The following is an 18,985-nucleotide window of genomic DNA, read 5'->3' on the forward strand; positions in this document are numbered from 1 at the left end:
TTGGGAGTTTTTTGATGAACGTTTCAATCTCTTTTTGTTATGGGTCTATTTAGTTGTTCTACTTCTGAATGTGTTAGTTTAGGTACGTAGTGTTTTTCCAGGAATTCATCCATTTCTTCTAGGTTTGCAAATTTGTTAGAGTACAATTTTTTGTAATAATCTGATATGATTCTTTTAATTTTAGTTGGGTCTGTTGTGATGTGGCCCTTCTCGTTTCTTATTCGGGTTATTTGTTTCCTTTCCTGTATTTCTTTAGTCAGTCTAGCCAATGGTTTATCAATTTTGTTAATTTTTTCAAAGAACCAGCTTTTGGCTTTGTTAATTCTTTCAATTGTTTTTCTGTTCTCTAATTCATTTAGTTCAGCTCTAATTTTTATTATGTGTTTTCTTCTGGTGCCTGATGGGTTCTTTTGTTGCTCACTTTCTATTTGTTCAAGTTGTCGGGACAGTTCTCTGATTTTGGCTCTTTCTTCTTTTTGTATGTGTGCATTTATTGATATAAATTGGCCTCTGAGCACTGCTTTTGCTGTGTCCCAGAGGTTTTGATAGGAAGTATTTTCACTCTCGTTGCATTCTATGAATTTCCTTATTCCCTCCTTGATGTCTTCTATAACCCAGTCTTTTTTCAGGAGGGTATTGTTCAGTTTCCAATTATTTGATTTCTTTTCCCTAGTTTTTCTGTTATTGATTTCTAGTTTTATTGCCTTGTGGTCTGAGAAGATGCTTTGTAATATTTCGATGTTTTGGATTCTGCAAAGGTTTGTTTTATGACCTAATATGTGGTCTATTCTAGAGAATGTTCCACGTGCACTAGAAAAAAAAGTATACCTTGCAGCAGTTGGGTGGAGAGTTCTGTCTAAGTCAATGAGGTCAAGTTGGTTGATTGTTGTAATTAGGTCTTCTGTGTCTCTATTGGGCTTCTTACTGGATGTCCTGTCCTTCTCCGAAAGTGGTGTGTTGAAGTCTCCTACTATAATTGTGGAGGTGTCTATCTCACTTTTCAGTTCTGTTAAAATTTGATTTATGTATCTTGCAGCCCTGTCATTGGGTGCAATAAATATTTAATATGATTATGTCTTCCTGATCAATTGTCCCTTTTATCATTATATAGTGTCCTTCTTTATCCTTTGTGGTGGATTTAAGTCTAAAGTCTATTTTGTCAGAAATTAATATTGCTACTCCTCTTCTTTTTTGCTTATTGTTTGCTTGATATATTTTTTTCCATCCTTTGAGTTTTAGTTTGTTTGTGTCTCTAAGTCTAAGGTGTGTCTCTTGTAGGCAGCATATAGATGGATCGTGTTTCTTTATCCAGTCTGAGACTCTCTGTCTCTTTATTGGTGCATTCAGTTCATTTACATTCAGCGTAATTATAGATAAATAAGTGTTTAGTGTTGTCAGTTTGATGCCTTTTTATGTGTGTTGTTGACAATTTCATTTTTCCACTTACTTTTTTGTGCTGCGACGTTTTGCTTAGTAAATTGTGAGATCCTCATTTTCATAGTATTTGACTTTATGTTTGTTGAGTCGTTCCGTTTTTCTTGGCTTTTATTTTGAGATATGGAGTTGTTATACCTCTTTGTGGTTACCTTAATATTTACCCCTATTTTTCTAAGTAAAAACCTAACTTGTATTGTCCTATATCGCCTTGTATCCCTCTCCATATGGCAGTTCTATGCCACCTGTATTTAGTCCCTCTTTTTGATTATTGTGATCTTTAACATATTGACTTCAATGATTCCCTGTTTTGAGCATTTTTTTTTTAATTAATCTTAATTTGTTTTTGTGATTTCCCTATTTGAGTTGATATCAGGATGTTCTGTTCTGTGACCTTGTGTTGTGCTGGTATCTGATATTATTGGTTTTCTGACCAACCAATTTCCTTTAGTATTTCTTGTAGCTTTGGTTTGGTTTTTGCAAATTCTCTAAGCTTGTGTTTATCTGTAAATATCTTAATTTTGCCTTCATATTTCAGAGAGAGTTTTGCTGGATATATGATCCTTGGCTGGCAGTTTTTCTCCTTCAGTGCTCTGTATATGTCATCCCATAGCCTTCTTGCCTGCGTGGTTTCTGCTGAGTAGACTGAACTTATTCTTATTGATTCTCCCTTGAAGGAGACCTTTCTTTTCTCCCCGGCTGCTTTTAAAATTTTCTCTTTATCTTTGGTTTTGGCAAGTTTGATGATAATATGTCTTGGTGATTTTCTTTTTGGATCAATCTTAAATGGGGTTCGATGAGCATCTTGGATAGATATCCTTTCGTCTTTCATGATGTCAGGGAAGTTTTCTGTCAGCAGATCTTCAACTATTTTCTCTGTGTTTTCTGTCCTCCCTCCCTGTTCTGGGACTCCAATCACACGCAAGTTATCCTTCTTGATAGAGTCCCACATGATTCTTAGGGGTTCTTCATTTTTTTTAATTCTTTTATCTGATTTTTTTTTCAGCTATGTTGGTGTTAATTCCCTGGTCCTCCAGATTTCCCAGTCTGCATTCTAATTGCTCGAGTCTGCTCCTGTTAATTTACTTTTTGAACCTTCTAATACATTCTGGTCAGAGCTGTCAGTATTACCCAATTACAGTGACGCTTTGGATCACGTGGTTTTGTCTGCATTCGCTACAAGAAAGCACTGTTCTTTTCATTGCTGCCCATGTTTTTACAGTTGCTGATTTTGTCAGATTTTCTGGTGTTTTAGCTACAGTACTGTGGTAATTAGTATTTGTGCACCTATATCAATAACTTTTTTGAGAATGAAAGAGTAATTAAAGGAAACCAACCAAAACCAAACCCATTGCCACCGAGTGGATTCCAACTCATAGTGACCCTGTAAGACAGAGTAGAATTGCCCCATGGAGCTTCCAAGGAGCGCCTGCTGGATTCGAACTGCTGACCTTTTGGTTCAAAGCCATAGTGCTTAACCAGTACACCACCCGGGTTTCCAATTAAAGGAAAAGAAGGAGTGATATACAGGAATTGCAATTTATGAGTAACGCTAGTACAAAAAAATTACTAAGGATTCTGTGTGGTCTGGTACAAGAGAAGGTCTTTGGGGGGGGTGACACCATGAGTTACCGCACTGGTTGACACCAATCCTAGTGACACATATCACTGCTGCTTAGCTGGTGTAGTGTAGTGTGTGCGTGTGTATGAGAGAGAGAAATTTTATTGTAACCCTAGGGACAGTCGTAGGGATAGCGGTGGCTCAGTGGTAGCATTCTTTCTTGGCTTTCATGCAGGAGACCCTGATTCGATTCTCAGCCAATGGGCCTCAAGCACGGCCACCACCTGTCTGTTAGCGGAGGCTTGTGTGTTCCTATGATGCTAAACAGGTTTCAGTGAGCTGCCAGACTAGGATCACCCAATCAGCCAGTGAAAACCCTGTGGAACACAATGGGCTCATCCCCTTGAGCGTGGGGTTGGGGGCTGACTCAAGCTCAGCTAACAATAACAGTAAGGGGGACAGTTAGCTAATATTTGAAGAGCTGTAATTAATATTTATACCCCCTGTCAAGTGCTTCATTAGCATTTGAAAGACTCCAATCAGAAGCCCACCCTAGAAGGCAGAACCACTAACACTTGAGTTTTTTATCTATAATCCACACCCATATCTGAAAGTTGTTAAAAATGAATGTGTGGCTTTCAAGATATGAGGATTGGCTAGAAATATTGTACAGACCAGTGTTGTCCAACAGAAATATGATGAGAGTCATATGTGTAGTTTAAAATCTTCTGGTAGTCATATTAACAAAGTAAAAAAAACAGATAATGTAATTATAGTAATACATTTAAAAACAAACAAACCAAACTTGTTGCCGTCGAGTCGATTCCAACTCATAGTGACCCTGTGGGGCAGAGAACTGCCCCACAGAGTTTCCACAGGGTGGCTGGTGGATTTGAACTGCCGACCTTTTGGTTAGCAGCTGAGCTCTTAACCACTGCGCCACCACGGTGCCTAATACATTTAATAATATAAGTATTTCATGCTATATTAACAATGGATTACTGACATATGGATGTTTATTGATGTGTATTATATAATCAATATTACTATATGTTAATGTGTTATTAATGTTTTTATATAACTACATATATTTTTATACATTACATACAAAATATATCTTATATTTGTAATATACATATAAAATATACTTTTTTCTATTTTTTAAAAATTGCATTTTAAGTAAAAGTTTACAGTTTGAGTTAGTTTCTCATACAAAAATTTATACACACATGGTTATGTGACCATATTTGCTTTCCCTACAATGTGACAGCACACTCCTTTCCACCTCGGATTTCTTGTGTTTAAATATGTATTATACTATATTATAGAAAGTAATTATTTAACGTTGTCATTGTCAAGTCAGTTCTGACTCACAGCGACCCTATGTAGAAGAGAACGAAACACTATCCGGTCCTGCACCATCCACATAGTCTTTGTTATGCTTGAGCCCATTGTTGCAGCCACTGTGTCCGTCTATCCCTTTGTGGGTCTTCTGCTTTTTCACTGATGCTTCACTTTACCGAGCACGATGTCCTTCTCCAGGGGTTGGTCTCTCCAGACAACATGTCCAAAGTATGTGAGAAATAGTTTCGCCATCCTTGCTTCTATGGAGCATTCTGCCTGTATTTCTAACACAAATTAGTTAATATAGATTAGTGAATATAATTGTCGTTAGGTGTCATTGAGTCGATTTAGATTCACAGTGACCCCATGTGACAGAGTAGGGCTGCCCCATAGGATTTTCTTGGCTGTATAGGTAGTTCCCAGGTTACAAATGTCTGATTTATGGACAACTTGTACTTAAGAACGGACTTCCATAAAGCCTGTTATATTAAAAATTTGAGTTAAATACAATGGTTCGTAATAATGAATGCAGGCACTAATTTGTGACACTCATGTATTTGGAAGTGTTTCTTAAATGTTTCATACGTATGTTGTTAGGTGCCACTGAGTCAGTTCTGACCCATAGTGACCATACGCACAACAGAAAGAAATGGTGCCTGGTCCTGTGCCATCCTCACAATTGCTGCTATGTTTGTGCCCATTGTTGCAGCCATCGTGTCAGTCCACCTTGTTGAGAGTCTTCCTCTTTTTCACTGACCCTCTACTTTACCATGCATGATGTCCATGTCCAGGGACTGGTCCCTCCTGAAAACATGTCCAAAGTATGTGAAATGAAGTCTCGACATCCTTGCTTCTAAGGAGTACCTGGCTGTACTTCTTCTGAGACAGATTTGTTCATTCTCCTGGCAGTCCATGGTATGTTCAATATTCTTTGCCAACCCCATAATTCAAAGGCAACAATTCCTGCCTGGTCTTCCTTACTTCTTGTCCAGCTTTCACATGCTTATGAGGGGATTGAAAACATGGTTTGGGTCAGGTGCACCTTGGTCCTCAAAGTGACATCTACGCTTTTCAACACTAGTTGACTTGCCCACTGCAACACGTTGTTTGATTTCCTGACTGCTGGTCTTATGGGTGTTGATTATGGATCTAAGTAAAATGAAATCTCTGACAACTTCGATGTTTTCTCCTTTTATAATGATGGGCCCAGTTGTGAGGATTTTTGTTTTCTTTATGTTCAGTTGCAATCAATACTGAAGGTTGTAGTCTTTGATATTCATCAGTAAGTGCTTCAAGTCCTCTTCACTTTCTGCAAGCAAGGTTGTGTTCTGCATATTGCAGTTTGTTAATGAGCTTTTCTCCAATCTTGATGCTGTGTTCTTCTTCATATAGTCTAGCTTCTCGGATTATTTGCTCAGCACACAGATTGAATAAACATGATCAAAGAATACAACCCTAATGCATACCTTTCCTGACTTTAAACCATACAGCGTCCCCTTGTTCAGTTCAAATGACTGTCCCTTGATCTCTGTACAGGTTCCTTATGAGCACAATTAAGTATTCTGGAATTCCCATCCTTCGCAATGTTATACACAATTTGTTAGGATCCATAGAGTCAGATACCTTTACATAGTCAATAAAACAGGTAAACATCTTTCTGGTATTCTCTGCTTTCAACCAAGATCCATCTGACAGTGGCAGTGATATCCCTTGTTCCACGTCTTCTTCTGAATCTCACTTGAATTTCTGGCAGTTCCCTGTCAAAGTACTGCTGCAGTCATTTTTGTGTGTTCTTCAGCAAAATTTTACTTGGGTATGGTATTGACGATATTGTTGAATAATTTCCGAATTTTGCTGGATCACCTTTCTTTGGAATGGGCATAAATACAGACCTCTTCAGTCGGTTGGAGAGGTAGCTGTCTTCCAAATTTCTTGGTATAGAAGAGTGAGCACCTCAAGCGCTGCATTCCTTTGTTGAAACATTTCAATTGGTATTCCATCAGTTCCTGGATCCTTGTTTTTCACCACTCCCTTCAGTGCAGCTTAGACTTCTTACTTCAATGCCATCAGTTCTTGAGCATATGATCAAGAACCTGAAATGACTGCAAGTTGACCAATTCTTTTGGTACAGTGACTGTGTATTCCTTCCATCTTCTTTTGATGCTTCCTGCATCTTTTCATTATACTTTGTCTTCTCCAGCTGCCCTTTGAAATCAGCTCTTTTACTTCATCATTTCTTCCATTTGCTTTAGCTACTCTATGTTCAAAAGCAAGTTTCAGAGTTTTTTCCGACATCCATTTTGTTCTTTTCTTTCCTTCCTGTCTTTTAACGATCTTTTGCTTTCTTCATGTATGATGTCCTTGATGTCATTCCACAACTCGTCTGGTCTTCAGTCATTAGTGTTCACTGCATCAAATCTACTCTTAACATGGTCTCCAAATTCAGGTGGGATATATTCAAGGTTTTACTTTGGCTCTTGTGGAGCCAAAGTTTTAATATTCTTCAGTTTCACCTTGAACTTGTATATGAGCAATTGATGGTCTGTTTTGCAGTCAGCTCCTGGCCTTGTTCTGACTGATGATATTGAACTCTTCCACAGATGTATTCGATTTAATTCCTGTGTATTCCGTCCAGTGAGGCCCATGACTATAGTTGCCGTTTGTTGTTGAAAAAGGTATTTGCAGTGAAGAAGTCATTGGTCTTGCAAAATTCTATCACTCAGGCTCTGGAGTAGTTTCTATCACCAAGGCCATATTTTCCAACTACTCATCCTTCTTTGTTTCCAACCTTTGCATTCCAATCACCAGTAATTATCAATGCATCCTGATTGCATGTTTGATCAATTTCAGACTGCAGAAGTTGGTAAAAATCTTCAATTTCCTTATCTTTGGCCTCAGTGGTTGGTGCGTAAGATTGACTAATAGTTGTATAAGCTGGTCTTCCTTGCAGTGTATGGATATTATACTATCACTGAAGCACTGTACTTCAGGATAGATCTTGAAATGTCCTTTTTAATGATGAATGCAAAGCCATTTCTCTTCAAATTGTCATTACTGGCATAGTGGACCATATGATTGATTCAAAATGCCCAATGCCAGTCCAGTTCAGCTCATTAATGCCTACGATATTGATGTTTATGCATTCTATTTCATTCTTGACAACTTCCAATTTTCCTGGATTCATACTTCATAATTCTATGTTCCAATTATTAATGGATGTTTGCAGCCATTTCTTCTCATTTTGAGTTGCGTCACCTCAGCAAATGAGGTCCTGAAAGCTTTCCCCATTCACATCATTAAGGTTGACTCTACTTTGAGGAGGCAGCTCTTCTCAGTCCTATTTTGAGTGCCTGAAGGGCTCATCTTCTGGCGCTATATCAGACAACGTTCCTCTGCTATTCATAAAGATTTCATTGGCCATTTTTTTCAGAAGTAGACCTCCAGGTCTATGTTCTCTGACTTACCTACAATTGTGAGTTAAAGACAGACCTAGGAATGGATTTCGGCTTATAACCTTGGGACTGCCTACACTCTTTATGGGAGCAGATTGCCAGTCCTCTCTCCCATGGAGCCGCCTGGTGGGTTTGCACTGCCCACTTTCCGTTAGCCACTCAGTGCTTAACCATTGCACCACCAGGATTTGTTATGAATATAATACGTTTAATATGTTATAGTCATATTAATATTATATATTTATCTTACTGATATCTTATATGTATTTAATATACAATAGTAATATAATTACTATTTTATGCAATATATAAAAATTATTTCAGAATGTAATCAGCATAAAAAATTATTAGTGAGATGGTTTACCTTTTTTTTTTTGGTACGAAGTCTTTGAAACCCTGTACCCATGTCGCACTCATCGTGTATCTCAATTCGGATTCCCCAAGTTCTAAGCGCTCGGGAGCCACGTGGGACTGAGGCCCGCCTTCAGACTGCGCAGGCGCGGAAATCAGACCCTCCGTTCCTCCTGGCAAGAGCAGGGAACAGGGTACTAGGCTGAGGTTTTCCCTGATTCTGCAACATGTAGCAGAAGCCTACAATAGAGTGTTGTACTGCCACGTTTGCCATGGGTGTAGCTTTTATTTAAAGGTATCATTTGAGCCCCTATAAGGGTAGATGTTGTTCTGCTGAGCTTACAGTAGAGGTTGCCCTGTGGCGGTTGTCATTGGTTGATAAGCGTTGGAACCTGTGACGGCATGGGATCTGGGACCTGCTTCGCTGCAGCAGATCCCGTGGCAGGGAGGCTCTCGGGGTCAACCTGACCCCCAGCTTCCTTCAGCTCTCACAGTTCTTGGAATCCCAGCGCCCAGACCAGCTCTCACAGTTCTTGGAATCCCAGCGCTCCTCTCCAGCCCATGTCCCTGGCTTGGCTGGCTGTCCTCCTACCTCACCGCTTGTTCTTTCTCTGCCTCCCTCGCAGATTTCCCTCCTCTACAATTAACTGTTGTCTTTCTTGACCTATTTCTTGAACGTGGTTCTCCTCTCCCTCACACCTGTGCCTTCATCTAATACCTCTGGTGCTCTCTTCCATGCAGACCGTCAGAATCCACTCCCCACCCCCAAACTAACCTCAGCATCTTCCCCTACTCCCTCCTCCCCTTGCATCCCCAGGGGTGGCCCCACTGTCCACCAAGTCACTAAGCCTGAGCCTAGGACCCACCGTGGGGGCTACCCTCTCTCACCCCATACCTTGCCTGCTTGAAGCCCTCCAACCTCTCCCGTTTGTGTCTCTGCCTTGCCCCGTCTCTGGAGCCCAGCCTGTTTTTAACTTATTTAATTTATTAAAAAAAAAATATTCGATTGTGTTTTTGGTGAAAGTTTATACAGCAGTTTAGGTCCCCCTTCAACAATATCTACACAAGTTCTTTAACAACATTGGTTACATTCTTCACAATGTGTGAGCATTCTCATTAGTATTTCCTCTCTGGTTGTTCTGTTTCTATTCATCTAGAGTCCCTGCCTGCTTACCTTCTCACCTTTGTTCTAAAGTAGTTGGTACCATTTGGTCCCAGCCTGTTTTAAAAAACGATTCTGCTTTCCTTCAGGGTTGCGGCCTCCTCCAGGAAGTTCTCCCTGACTTCCTCCTGTCTTTCCACCTCCTACATTCCATCTCTGTTCCCTGCCATCCTCTAGTTTTCCTAGTTTGGAGAATGTCTCCCCACCACCCTGATTCAGATTCAGATGCTGTCCTAAGAGCTGGATAACAGCCTTATAGAAACAGTCTTCTAGAAATGCTAGGAGGCAAATGAGTGGGATCCGAGTGGCTTCTCTGAGTTGGCTGTCACTTGTTGTTGGACAGCCCAGCTCAGGAAGGAAGTGGAGTAAAAGGCCAGGCGATTGCCAAATCTGGCATCAGCAGGCCGAGGAATCTGCTGGATCAACAACTTCAGAAGGGGAACTCACAGGGAAGGGAAGTAGACAATTGGCTTGATCCAGTGAGGCTGAAATGTACAAAGTATGAATCTAGGAAAATTGGAAACCTTCAAAAATAAAACGAAATGCATAAAAATCGTACCCTAGACATTAGTGAGCTGAAATGGACTGTTATTAGTCTTTTTGAATCAGACAATCATATGGTCTATCATGCTGGTAACAATTTGAAGAGGAATGACGTTGCATTCATTGTCAAAAAGAAGGTTTCAAAATCTATCCTTAAGTACAAGGCTGTCAGTGATAGGATAATGTCCATACGCCTACAAGGAAGACCAGTTAATACAACTATTATTCAGATTTATGCACCAACCACTAAGGCCAAAGAACAAGAAATTGAAGATATTTACCAACTTCTGCAGTCTGAAATTGATCAAACATGCAACCAAGATGCATTGATAATTACTGGTGATTGGAATGCAAAAGTTGGAAACAAGAAGGATCAGTAGTTAGAAAATATGGCTTTAGTGATAGAAACAATGCTGGAGATCGCATGATAGAATTTTGCAAGACCAACGATTTCTTCACTGCAAATACCAACATAAACGGCAGCTATACACATGGACCTCGCCAGATGGAATACGCAGGAATCAAATTGACTACGTCTGTGGAAAAAGATGATAGAAATATCATCAGTCAGAACAAGGTCAGGGGCCCAACTTTGGACCAGACCATCAATTACTCATATGCAAGTTCAAGTTGAAACTGAAGAAAATTAGAACAAATCCACGAGAGCCAAAATACAACCTTGAGTATATCCCACCTGAATTTAAGGACCATCTCAAGAATAGATTTGAAGCATTGAACACTAATGCCCAAAGACCAGAGAGTTGTGAAATGACATTAAGGACATCATACATGAAGAAAGCAAGAGGTCTTTAAAAAGGCAGGAGAGAAAGAAAAGACCAAAATGGATGTCAGAAGAGACTTTGAAACTTGCTCTTGAACGTCAAGTAGCTAAAGCAAAACGAAGAAATGATGAAGTAAAAGAACTGAAGATTTCAATGGGTGGCTGGAAAAGACAAAGTAAAGTATTATGATGACATGCGCAAAGACCTGGAGATGGAAAACTGAAAGGGAAGAGCACATTCAGCATATTTCAAGCTGAAAGGACTGAAGAAAAAATTCAAGCCTGGAGTTGCAATATTGAAGTATTCTATGGGGAAAATATTAAAAGATGCAGAAAGCATCAAAAGAAGATGGGAGGAATACACAGAGTCGTTATACTAAAAAGAATTGGTCGACGTTCAACCATTTCAGGAGGTAACATATGATCAGGAACCTACGGTACTGAAGGAAGGAGTCCAAGCTGCACTGAAGGCAGTGGGGAAAAACAAGGCTCCAGGAATTGACGGAATACCAATTCAGATGTTTCAATAGATGGATGCAGCACTGGAAGTGCTCACTCATCTATACCAAGAAATTTGGAAGAAAGCAGCCTGGCCAGTCGTCTGGAAGAGATCCATATTTATACCTATTCCCAAGAAAGGTGATCCAACTGAATGAGGAAATTATCGAACAATATCAATATCACATGCAAGCAAAATTTTGCTGAAGATCATTCAAAAGCGGCTGCAGCAGTATATCAACAGGGAACTGCCAGAAATCCAACTGAGATTCAGAAGAGGACATGGAACCAGCGATATCATTGCTGATGTCGGATGGATCCTGGCTGAAAGCAGAGGATATCAGAAAGATGTTTACCTGTGATTTATTGACTATGCTAAGGCATTTGACTGTGTGGGTCATAACAAATTATGGATAACATTTCGGAGAATAGGAATTCCGGAACACTTAATTGTGCTCATGAGGACTCTGTGCATGGATCAAGAGACAGTCATTAGAGCAGAACAAGGGGATACTGATTGGTTTAAAGTCAGGAAAGGTATGCATCAGGGTTGTATCCTTTCACAATACCTATTCAATTTGTATACTGAGCACATAATCCAAGAACCTGGACTATATGAAGAAGAACGGGGCATCAGGATTGAAGGAGGACTCATTAACAACCTGTGTTATGCAGATGACACAACCTTGTTTGCTGAAAGTGAAGAGGACTTGAAGCACTTACTAATGAAGATCAAAGACCAGAGCCTTCAGTGTGGATTTCACCTCAACGTAAAGAAAACAAAAATCTTCACAACTGGACCAATAAGCAACATCATGATGAATGGAGAAAAGATTGAGGTTGTCAGAAATTTCACTTGTCAAAGATTTACTTGGATCCACAATCAACACCCATGGAAGCAGCAGTCAAGAAATCAAAAGACACATTGCATCGGGCTAATCAGCTGCAAGAAATCCCTTTAAAGTATTAAAAAGCAAAGATGTCACCTTGAGGTCTAAGGTGTACCTGACCCAAGCCATAGTGTTTTCAGTCACCTTATATGCATGCGAAAGTTGGACAATGAATAAGGAAGACCAAAGAAGAATTGAATCCTTTGAATTGTGGTCTTGGAAGAAGTCCAAACAGAATGCTCCTTGGGAGGAAGGATGGTGAGACTGCGTCTTACATACTTTGGACATGTTATCATGAGGGATCAGTCCCTGGAGAAGGACATCATGCTTGGTAAAGTAGAGGGTCTGGAAGAGAGAGGATCCTCAACAAGATGGATTGACACACTGGACTCAAGCATAGCAACAACTGAGAGGATGGAGCAGGACGGGGCAGTGTTTCGTTCTGTTGTGCGTGGGGTGGCAGTGAGTTGGAACTGACTTGACCGCACCGAACAACAACAACAACAGTGGGGCTGGGTTCCCCTCTCCCCCAGATCTTTGCATCCCTCGGGCCTAACCCACTCACCCACCCTCACATCAGTTCCCCAAGGCTGGGGCCAGAGCTTCCTTCTGGGCATCACCTCCTAGCACCCATGGTGCAGGGCTGGGAGCCCCTGGGTGGTGAGTTCAGCTGCTGATGCTAGACTGTTCATTCCTCTGTGCTGTGTGACTGTTATGGATTGAATAGTGTCCCCAAAAACATGTGTTATAAATTCTAATCCCTATACCTCTGGATAGGAGCCCTGGCGGCTTAATAGTTAAGTGTTTGGCTGCTAACCTGCTAATGGAAACGTGAATGGTTCAATCCCACAAGCCATTCCTGGGAGAAAAGACCTGGTGATCTGCTCTCTTGGCCATCGAATCGATTCTGACTCATAGTGACCCTATGGGACAGAGAAGAAATGCCCATAGGGCTCCTGAGGCCATAATCTTTAAGGGAGAAGACTGGCACATTTTTCTCCGTGGGGTGGCTGGTGGGTTTGAGCTGTGTTTACACAGCGTTGTGTAACGATCACCACTCTAGTTCCCAAATATTTGCATCACCCGAAAGCGAACCCTGTACCCATGAAGCAGCCACTCCCTATTTTCCCCTTCCCTCTGCCCTGCTGTTGTTGTTGTTGGGTGCCACGGAGTTGATTCCGACTCACAGCGACCTTACTCTGTTTTCTGTCTCTATGAATCTGCCAAAATTCAACCTATTTTGACCTATAAGAATGGCAATTTCATATGGATCGACTTAATAAGCTTTTGGCATGTTATTCGAAGTCTCTCTCCGGGAGGAAATGGCCAGTGTGTCAGGGTGAAGGGGGAAGAGCAGGAGCTCAGGGCTTCACAGGGGTGGCTGCAAAAGAGACTCCACCCTCCGAAGGTGGCCCTTGTCTTTTTATAACAGTTGTGTCCCCTCCCCCAGCCACAGGCATCTGAGGCCCACAGAGACTCTGTCCTCGACCTCCAGCACCCTCCAGGTCCCCAGGTAAGACCCCTCCCTGGCCAGGTCCAGGGACACCAGAAAGCCTTTCACTCTCAGAATCCAGAAACTTAGTGATGAGGAATTTATTAAGATCAAATCCTCTGAGAAGCAGGTGCCTATAAAGTCTTCAGAGCACAGAAAATTTGAGTTGAGAAACTTTGATCTAGATAAAAGAAAGAAACAGCAAAAAAGAACATCTCGTTGCCTTGGAATCGATTCAGACTCATGGTGACCCCACGTGTTTCAGAGTAGAACTGTACTCCACAGGGTTTTCAGTGGTTGTAATCTGACAGAGGAGTCCCTTCGTGGTGCAAATGATTGCCACCTGAGTACTGACTGAAAGGGTGGCGGTTGAAAACCACCTGGAGGTACCTTGGAAGACAAGCCTGAGGACCTGCTCCCAAAATGTCACAGCCTTGAAAACCGTATGGAGCAGTTCTACTCTGCACACATGGGGTGGATTAGAACCGCCAACCTTTTGGTTAGTACCCATAAAAAAACCTGTTGCCATAGAGTCGATTCTGACTTCTAGCCACCTACCAGACAGAGTAGAACTGCCCCACAGGATTTCCAAGGAGCAGCTGGTGGATCTGAACTGGTGACCTTTCAGTTAGCAGCTGAACCCTTTAGCCATTGTACCACCAGGGCTCCTTTTGGTGAATAGTTGAGTGCAAACCATTTTTGCTGCCCAGAGACCCAGCAAACTACAGTCTGTGGGCCAAATCTAGCCTACCACCTGTTTTTATAAATAAAGTTTTATTTACAATATTTATTATAGATATTTATTGCTTTCCCCACCCTCGGCTTCTTCCATGTCTCTTTTTCTGCTGACCAGGGTGGGTTTCCCCAGAGGCCGGTGGGTGGCAGGAGGTGGGAGATGTTCGTTCTCCTGGGGTCTGAGTTCAGGCTCATCCAAGACAGGGTCACCCAGAGAGCAGACTGGAAATGCCCTGGTCACACAATGAGCCCCAGTCTCATGACTCTGAAATGATTTCCTCTAACAACATAGTTTAAACCCTGGTGGCGTAGTGGTTAACAGCTATGGCTACCAACCAAAAGGCTGGCCGTTCGAATCTACCAGGCGCTCCTTGGAAACCCTGTGGGGCAGCTCTACATTGTCCTATAGGGTCGCTATGAGTCGGAGTTGACTCGACAGCAACGGGTTTGGTTTTTTTTGTTTATTAGCTAAACAGAATCCCTGGCAACGGAGTGGTTAAGTGCTCCACTGCTAACTGAAACATTGATGGTTCAAACCCACCAGCTGCTCCTCAGGAGAAAGATGTGGTTGGAGCCAGAATGAACTTGATGGCATTGGGGCTTTTTGTTTTGTTTTGTCTGGTATTCTCTAAACAACCACAAAACACGCACAGAGGGGAGGACAAACATCAAGAACTGCTGAGTAAATGGCTCCGAAAATAGAGTTGGAGGCATTTCCTGTTGCTGAGCTTGCATTGTGTGTGTGTGTGTGTGTTTTAAAAACTTATATTCTTGTAGCTTCACAAACATGTAGACACATACGCTATGTGCCAGGCACCGTTCTTTGTGTTTGAAATATGTTCACTTATCCTCATAGTAATATTTCACAGATGAGGAAGCTGAGACTCAGAGGGACCACCACCCCAACTAGTTGTCTTAGTTCGCTCTTGCCTCTGTAACAGAAATACCACAAGTGGGTGGCTTTAAAGGGCAGAAATTCATGTTTTCACAGTACTAGAGGCTAAAAGTTCAAGTCAGGGTCTCGGCCTCCCTGCAGATTCTTTCTTTGTTGGTAGCCCTGGGCGTGTTCCTTGATCTCTTGGTGATTCTCACACGTATCTGTCTTCCCCGTGTGTGAGTCTCTGTGTCTAATCTGCTCATGTTATAAATTAGAGGGGTTAGATTTAGAACTCACCCTACTCTGGCATGATTTAATTAACATAACAAAACCCCAAAACCTACCCTGTTACCTGCCAGTCACTTCTTACTCCTGTGTAACAAAGCAGAACTGTGCTTCATAGGGGCTTTTTGGCTGTGATTTTTATACAAGCAGACTGCCAGTCCTTTCTTCTGCAGCGCCACCAGGTGGGTTCGAACTCAAAACCAAAAGCCCATTGTTGTTGAGTCAATTCTGACTTAAATTAAAATTAGTAGTTGATTGCAAACAGCTTGCACCACCCAGGATCTTAATTAACACAGCAAAGAAAACCCTATCTCCAAACAGGATCACATCCACAGGTATATCCACTCCCATTGCCATCGAGTCAAATTCTAACTCATAGCGACCCTATAGGACAGAGTAGAACTGCCCCACATGATTTCCAAGGCTGTAAATCTTTACAGAAGCAGACTACCACATCTCTCTCCTCCAGAGCCACTGGGGGATTCGAACCGCTGACTTTTGGTTAGCAGCCAAGTGCTTAACCAATGCACCACCAGGGCTCCTTCCACAGGTATAAAAACCAAAACCAAAACCAAACCCGTTGCCGTCGAGTCGATTTTGACTCACAGTGACCCTGTAGGACAAAGCAGAACTGCCCCATACGGTTTCCAAGGAGGGCCTGGTGGATTCGAGCTGCCGACCTTTTGGTTGGCAGCCATAGGTGGCTCTTAGCCACTATGCCAACAGGGTTTCCTACTCAGGTATAGGAGCTAGAATTCAAGCTCCTTTTTGGGTGAGGGGCACAATTCATTCCACAACACAAATCAGTCGTGGATCTGGCATGAGAATCTCAACATTCAGGCTTCCAAGTCCATGTTCTTAGCCGCTATGCTATGTTGGAATGAAGATTTAGCCGCCATGCTATGTGGGGAATGAGGGCTTAGCCTCCATGCTATGTGAGGAATGAGGGTTTAGCCGCTATGCTGTGTTGGGAATGAGGGTTTAGCCTCCATGCTATGTGGGGAATGAGGGTTTAGCCGCCATGCTACGTTGGAATGAAGATTTAGCCGCCATGCTATGTGGGGAATGAGGGTTTAGCCGCCATGCTGTGTTGGGAATGAGGGTTTAGCCGCCATGCTGTGTTGGGAATGAGGGTTTAGCCGCCATGCTGTGTTGGGAATGAGGGTTTAGCCGCCATGCTGTGTTGGGAATGAGGGTTTAGCCGCCATGCTGTGTTGGGAATGAGGGTTTAGCCGCCATGCTGTGTTGGGAATGAGGGTTTAGCCGCTATGCTGTGTTGGGAATGAGGGTTAAGAACCACTGTTGCCAACACAAAGTCCCCAGGTGGCACAAACAGATTTTGCTCAGCTGCTAATCTAAAGGTTGACAGTTCAAACCCACCCAGTGGCAGCTAGGAAGAAAGGCCTGGCAATCTTCTTCCGTAAAGATTAAAGCCAAGAAAATCCTATAAAGCAGTTCTACTCTAACACATGGGGTCCTCATGAGTCAGAATTGACTCCATGGCAACAGGTTTGTTTTTGTCTTTAAATTGCTCACACCTTCCCATTTTACACATGGATAAGAGAGGACCAGAAAAGGGACACAGTTTGTTTGTGTTTTGTCTACTTCTGAGGCTTCAGGCCCTGAGTTCGGCTGCCTTGGCCTTTTTTGTGAGGGACGTGACCCTAAGTTGGAACCCTGGTCGTGCAGTGGTTAAGAACTCAGCTGCTAACCAAAAGGTCGGCAGTTTGAATCCACCAGCTGCTCCTTGGAAGCCCCCTGTCCTACAGGGTCTTGAGGAGTTAGAATCCACTTAATCGCAATGGGTTTGGTATGACCCTAAGTTGGCTTCCTCGGAACATTCCAGAAGGGAGGAATAGTTATCTGTTCTTAAGGCTCCTTTAAAAGCAGAAAGGAGGCTAGGCTGATCCTGGGAGGGGGGTAACTGGTGGAAGACTGTATGGTCAGAAGCCCTCAGAGGGCCCCGTGGGAATTCCAAGTCCCTGCCAAGCCACCCAGGGCTCAAAGGTCAAATTACATGCAGGCCTGGCTTCCAGGAAGCTGGCGACAGAGATTGGGGCTGCGGCCTCAGGGTCAGCTCTCCACCCAGCCTCACCTAAACCAAACCAAACCAAACCCATTGCCATCCAGCTCATTCTGACTCATAGTGACACTAAAGGACACAGTAGTACTGTCCCACAGGGTTTCCAAGCCTGTAATCTTTACAGAAGCAGACTGCCACATCTGCCTCCCTTGGGGTGGCTGGTGGGTTTGAACTGCTGACCTTTCAGTTAGCAGCCAAACACCTAACCACTGTACCTCCAGGGCTCCTTCCGGCCTTGCCTGCTGCCCAGTAATTTGGGGACGAATGAGTCATGAGAAGAACACACAGGACAAACACGCCCAGATTGAAAAAGGCCACTTCTGTTTTTCCCTGGCTAGGAAGGTTTGTCTAGGATCCGTGAGGGGGCAATGTGTGGTAGCGTCTGATAAGGGAAACGGGGAGGACGGTCAGAAACCTATCTGCAGCCAGGCGCAGGGAAGAGGCCCCAGACCTCCGGGATCCGGCTGTGGGCCCCAGTGTGCTCCAAAGAGGAGTTTGGACAAATTGGGGAGCCTCCTGCAAGAGACGGTAAGAATCGAAGGAAGGAGTGAGGGAGGAGAGGAGTGTGGGATTTCACTGGCCACCATCCTGACCCCTAACACAAAGAGTCCTCTTCCATTTTTTGAACTTGACATGAATGGAACCATCTCCTTTGTGTCTGGCTCCCTTCCTTCAACATTATATTCATAAAACTCATGAACTGTTACTTTCAGAATCTGGGCAGCATTTTAAAACTGGGATCTTAAAACCATCCCGCTGGAATCCGTGCCAGAGTTCCAGACTCTTGGAAGGGACTTGGGGAGACTAACAAAATAGCTCTTGTCAAAGAATCCAAACATTTTGTCAAACACAGGTGCAGGAAACCTCTGCTTTCAAACGTAGATGGTGGAGCAGGAATTTCTGCAGCTCCTGGTGAACCCACAGAACTGTAACCCGCCCTGAACAAGCCCCTCAACTCAGTAATTCCACTTCTGAAGAGAGATTTTTCCTTGGGGGAGTTTTGGTAGATTGTGTCTTTTAAGGACCTATTCATCTAAGTTGCCAAATTTGCGGCCGTAGAGTTGTCCACAAAAAAAACACAAAAATGGAAACTAGGTGCTGCCACACTGACTCCGACTCACAGCGACCCCGTGTGGGTAAAAGTAGAGCTGTGCTTCATTGGGTTTTCGGTGGCTGATTTTCCGGAAGTAAATCATCAAGGCTTTCTTCTGAGGTATCTCTGGGTGGACTTGAGCCACCAACATTTCAGTTAGCAGCTGAACGCGTTCATCGGTTGCACTACCCAGGGACCCCAAAACCAATTGCTGTAGAGTTGACTCCAGCTTATGGCAACCCCAAATCTCTGAGTAGAATTGTACTCCACAGCATTTTCAGTGCTGATATTTCAACAGTAGATCGCCAGGCCTTTCTTCCAAGGCACCTCTGGGTGAGCTCAAGCCTCCAACCTTTCAGTTAACAGCTGAGCATGTGAACTGTTCATTCATAATATTTCTTTAT

The 18,985-nt window shown here is 42.9% G+C and overlaps 1 protein-coding gene across 2 annotated transcripts in view; it reads left to right on the top strand.

Annotated features, from left to right (window-relative positions):
• Positions 1-9,312: 9,312 nt before the first annotated feature.
• C5AR2 (complement C5a receptor 2) overlaps positions 9,313-18,985 on the top strand; it is a 28,392-nt gene continuing 18,719 nt past the window's right edge. The window contains exon 1 of one of the 2 annotated variants that reach the window (XM_010586470.3): positions 9,313-18,016. In XM_010586470.3, the coding sequence (XP_010584772.3) occupies positions 17,753-18,016 (264 nt within the window). In that variant the 5' untranslated portion in view covers positions 9,313-17,752. The remainder of the gene's footprint in view (positions 18,017-18,985) is intronic. The other variant, XM_064293900.1, reaches the window with a different exon arrangement.

The sequence above is a fragment of the Loxodonta africana genome, chromosome 11 (assembly GCF_030014295.1).
Source record: "Loxodonta africana isolate mLoxAfr1 chromosome 11, mLoxAfr1.hap2, whole genome shotgun sequence".
Classification (NCBI taxonomy): domain Eukaryota; kingdom Metazoa; phylum Chordata; class Mammalia; order Proboscidea; family Elephantidae; genus Loxodonta; species Loxodonta africana.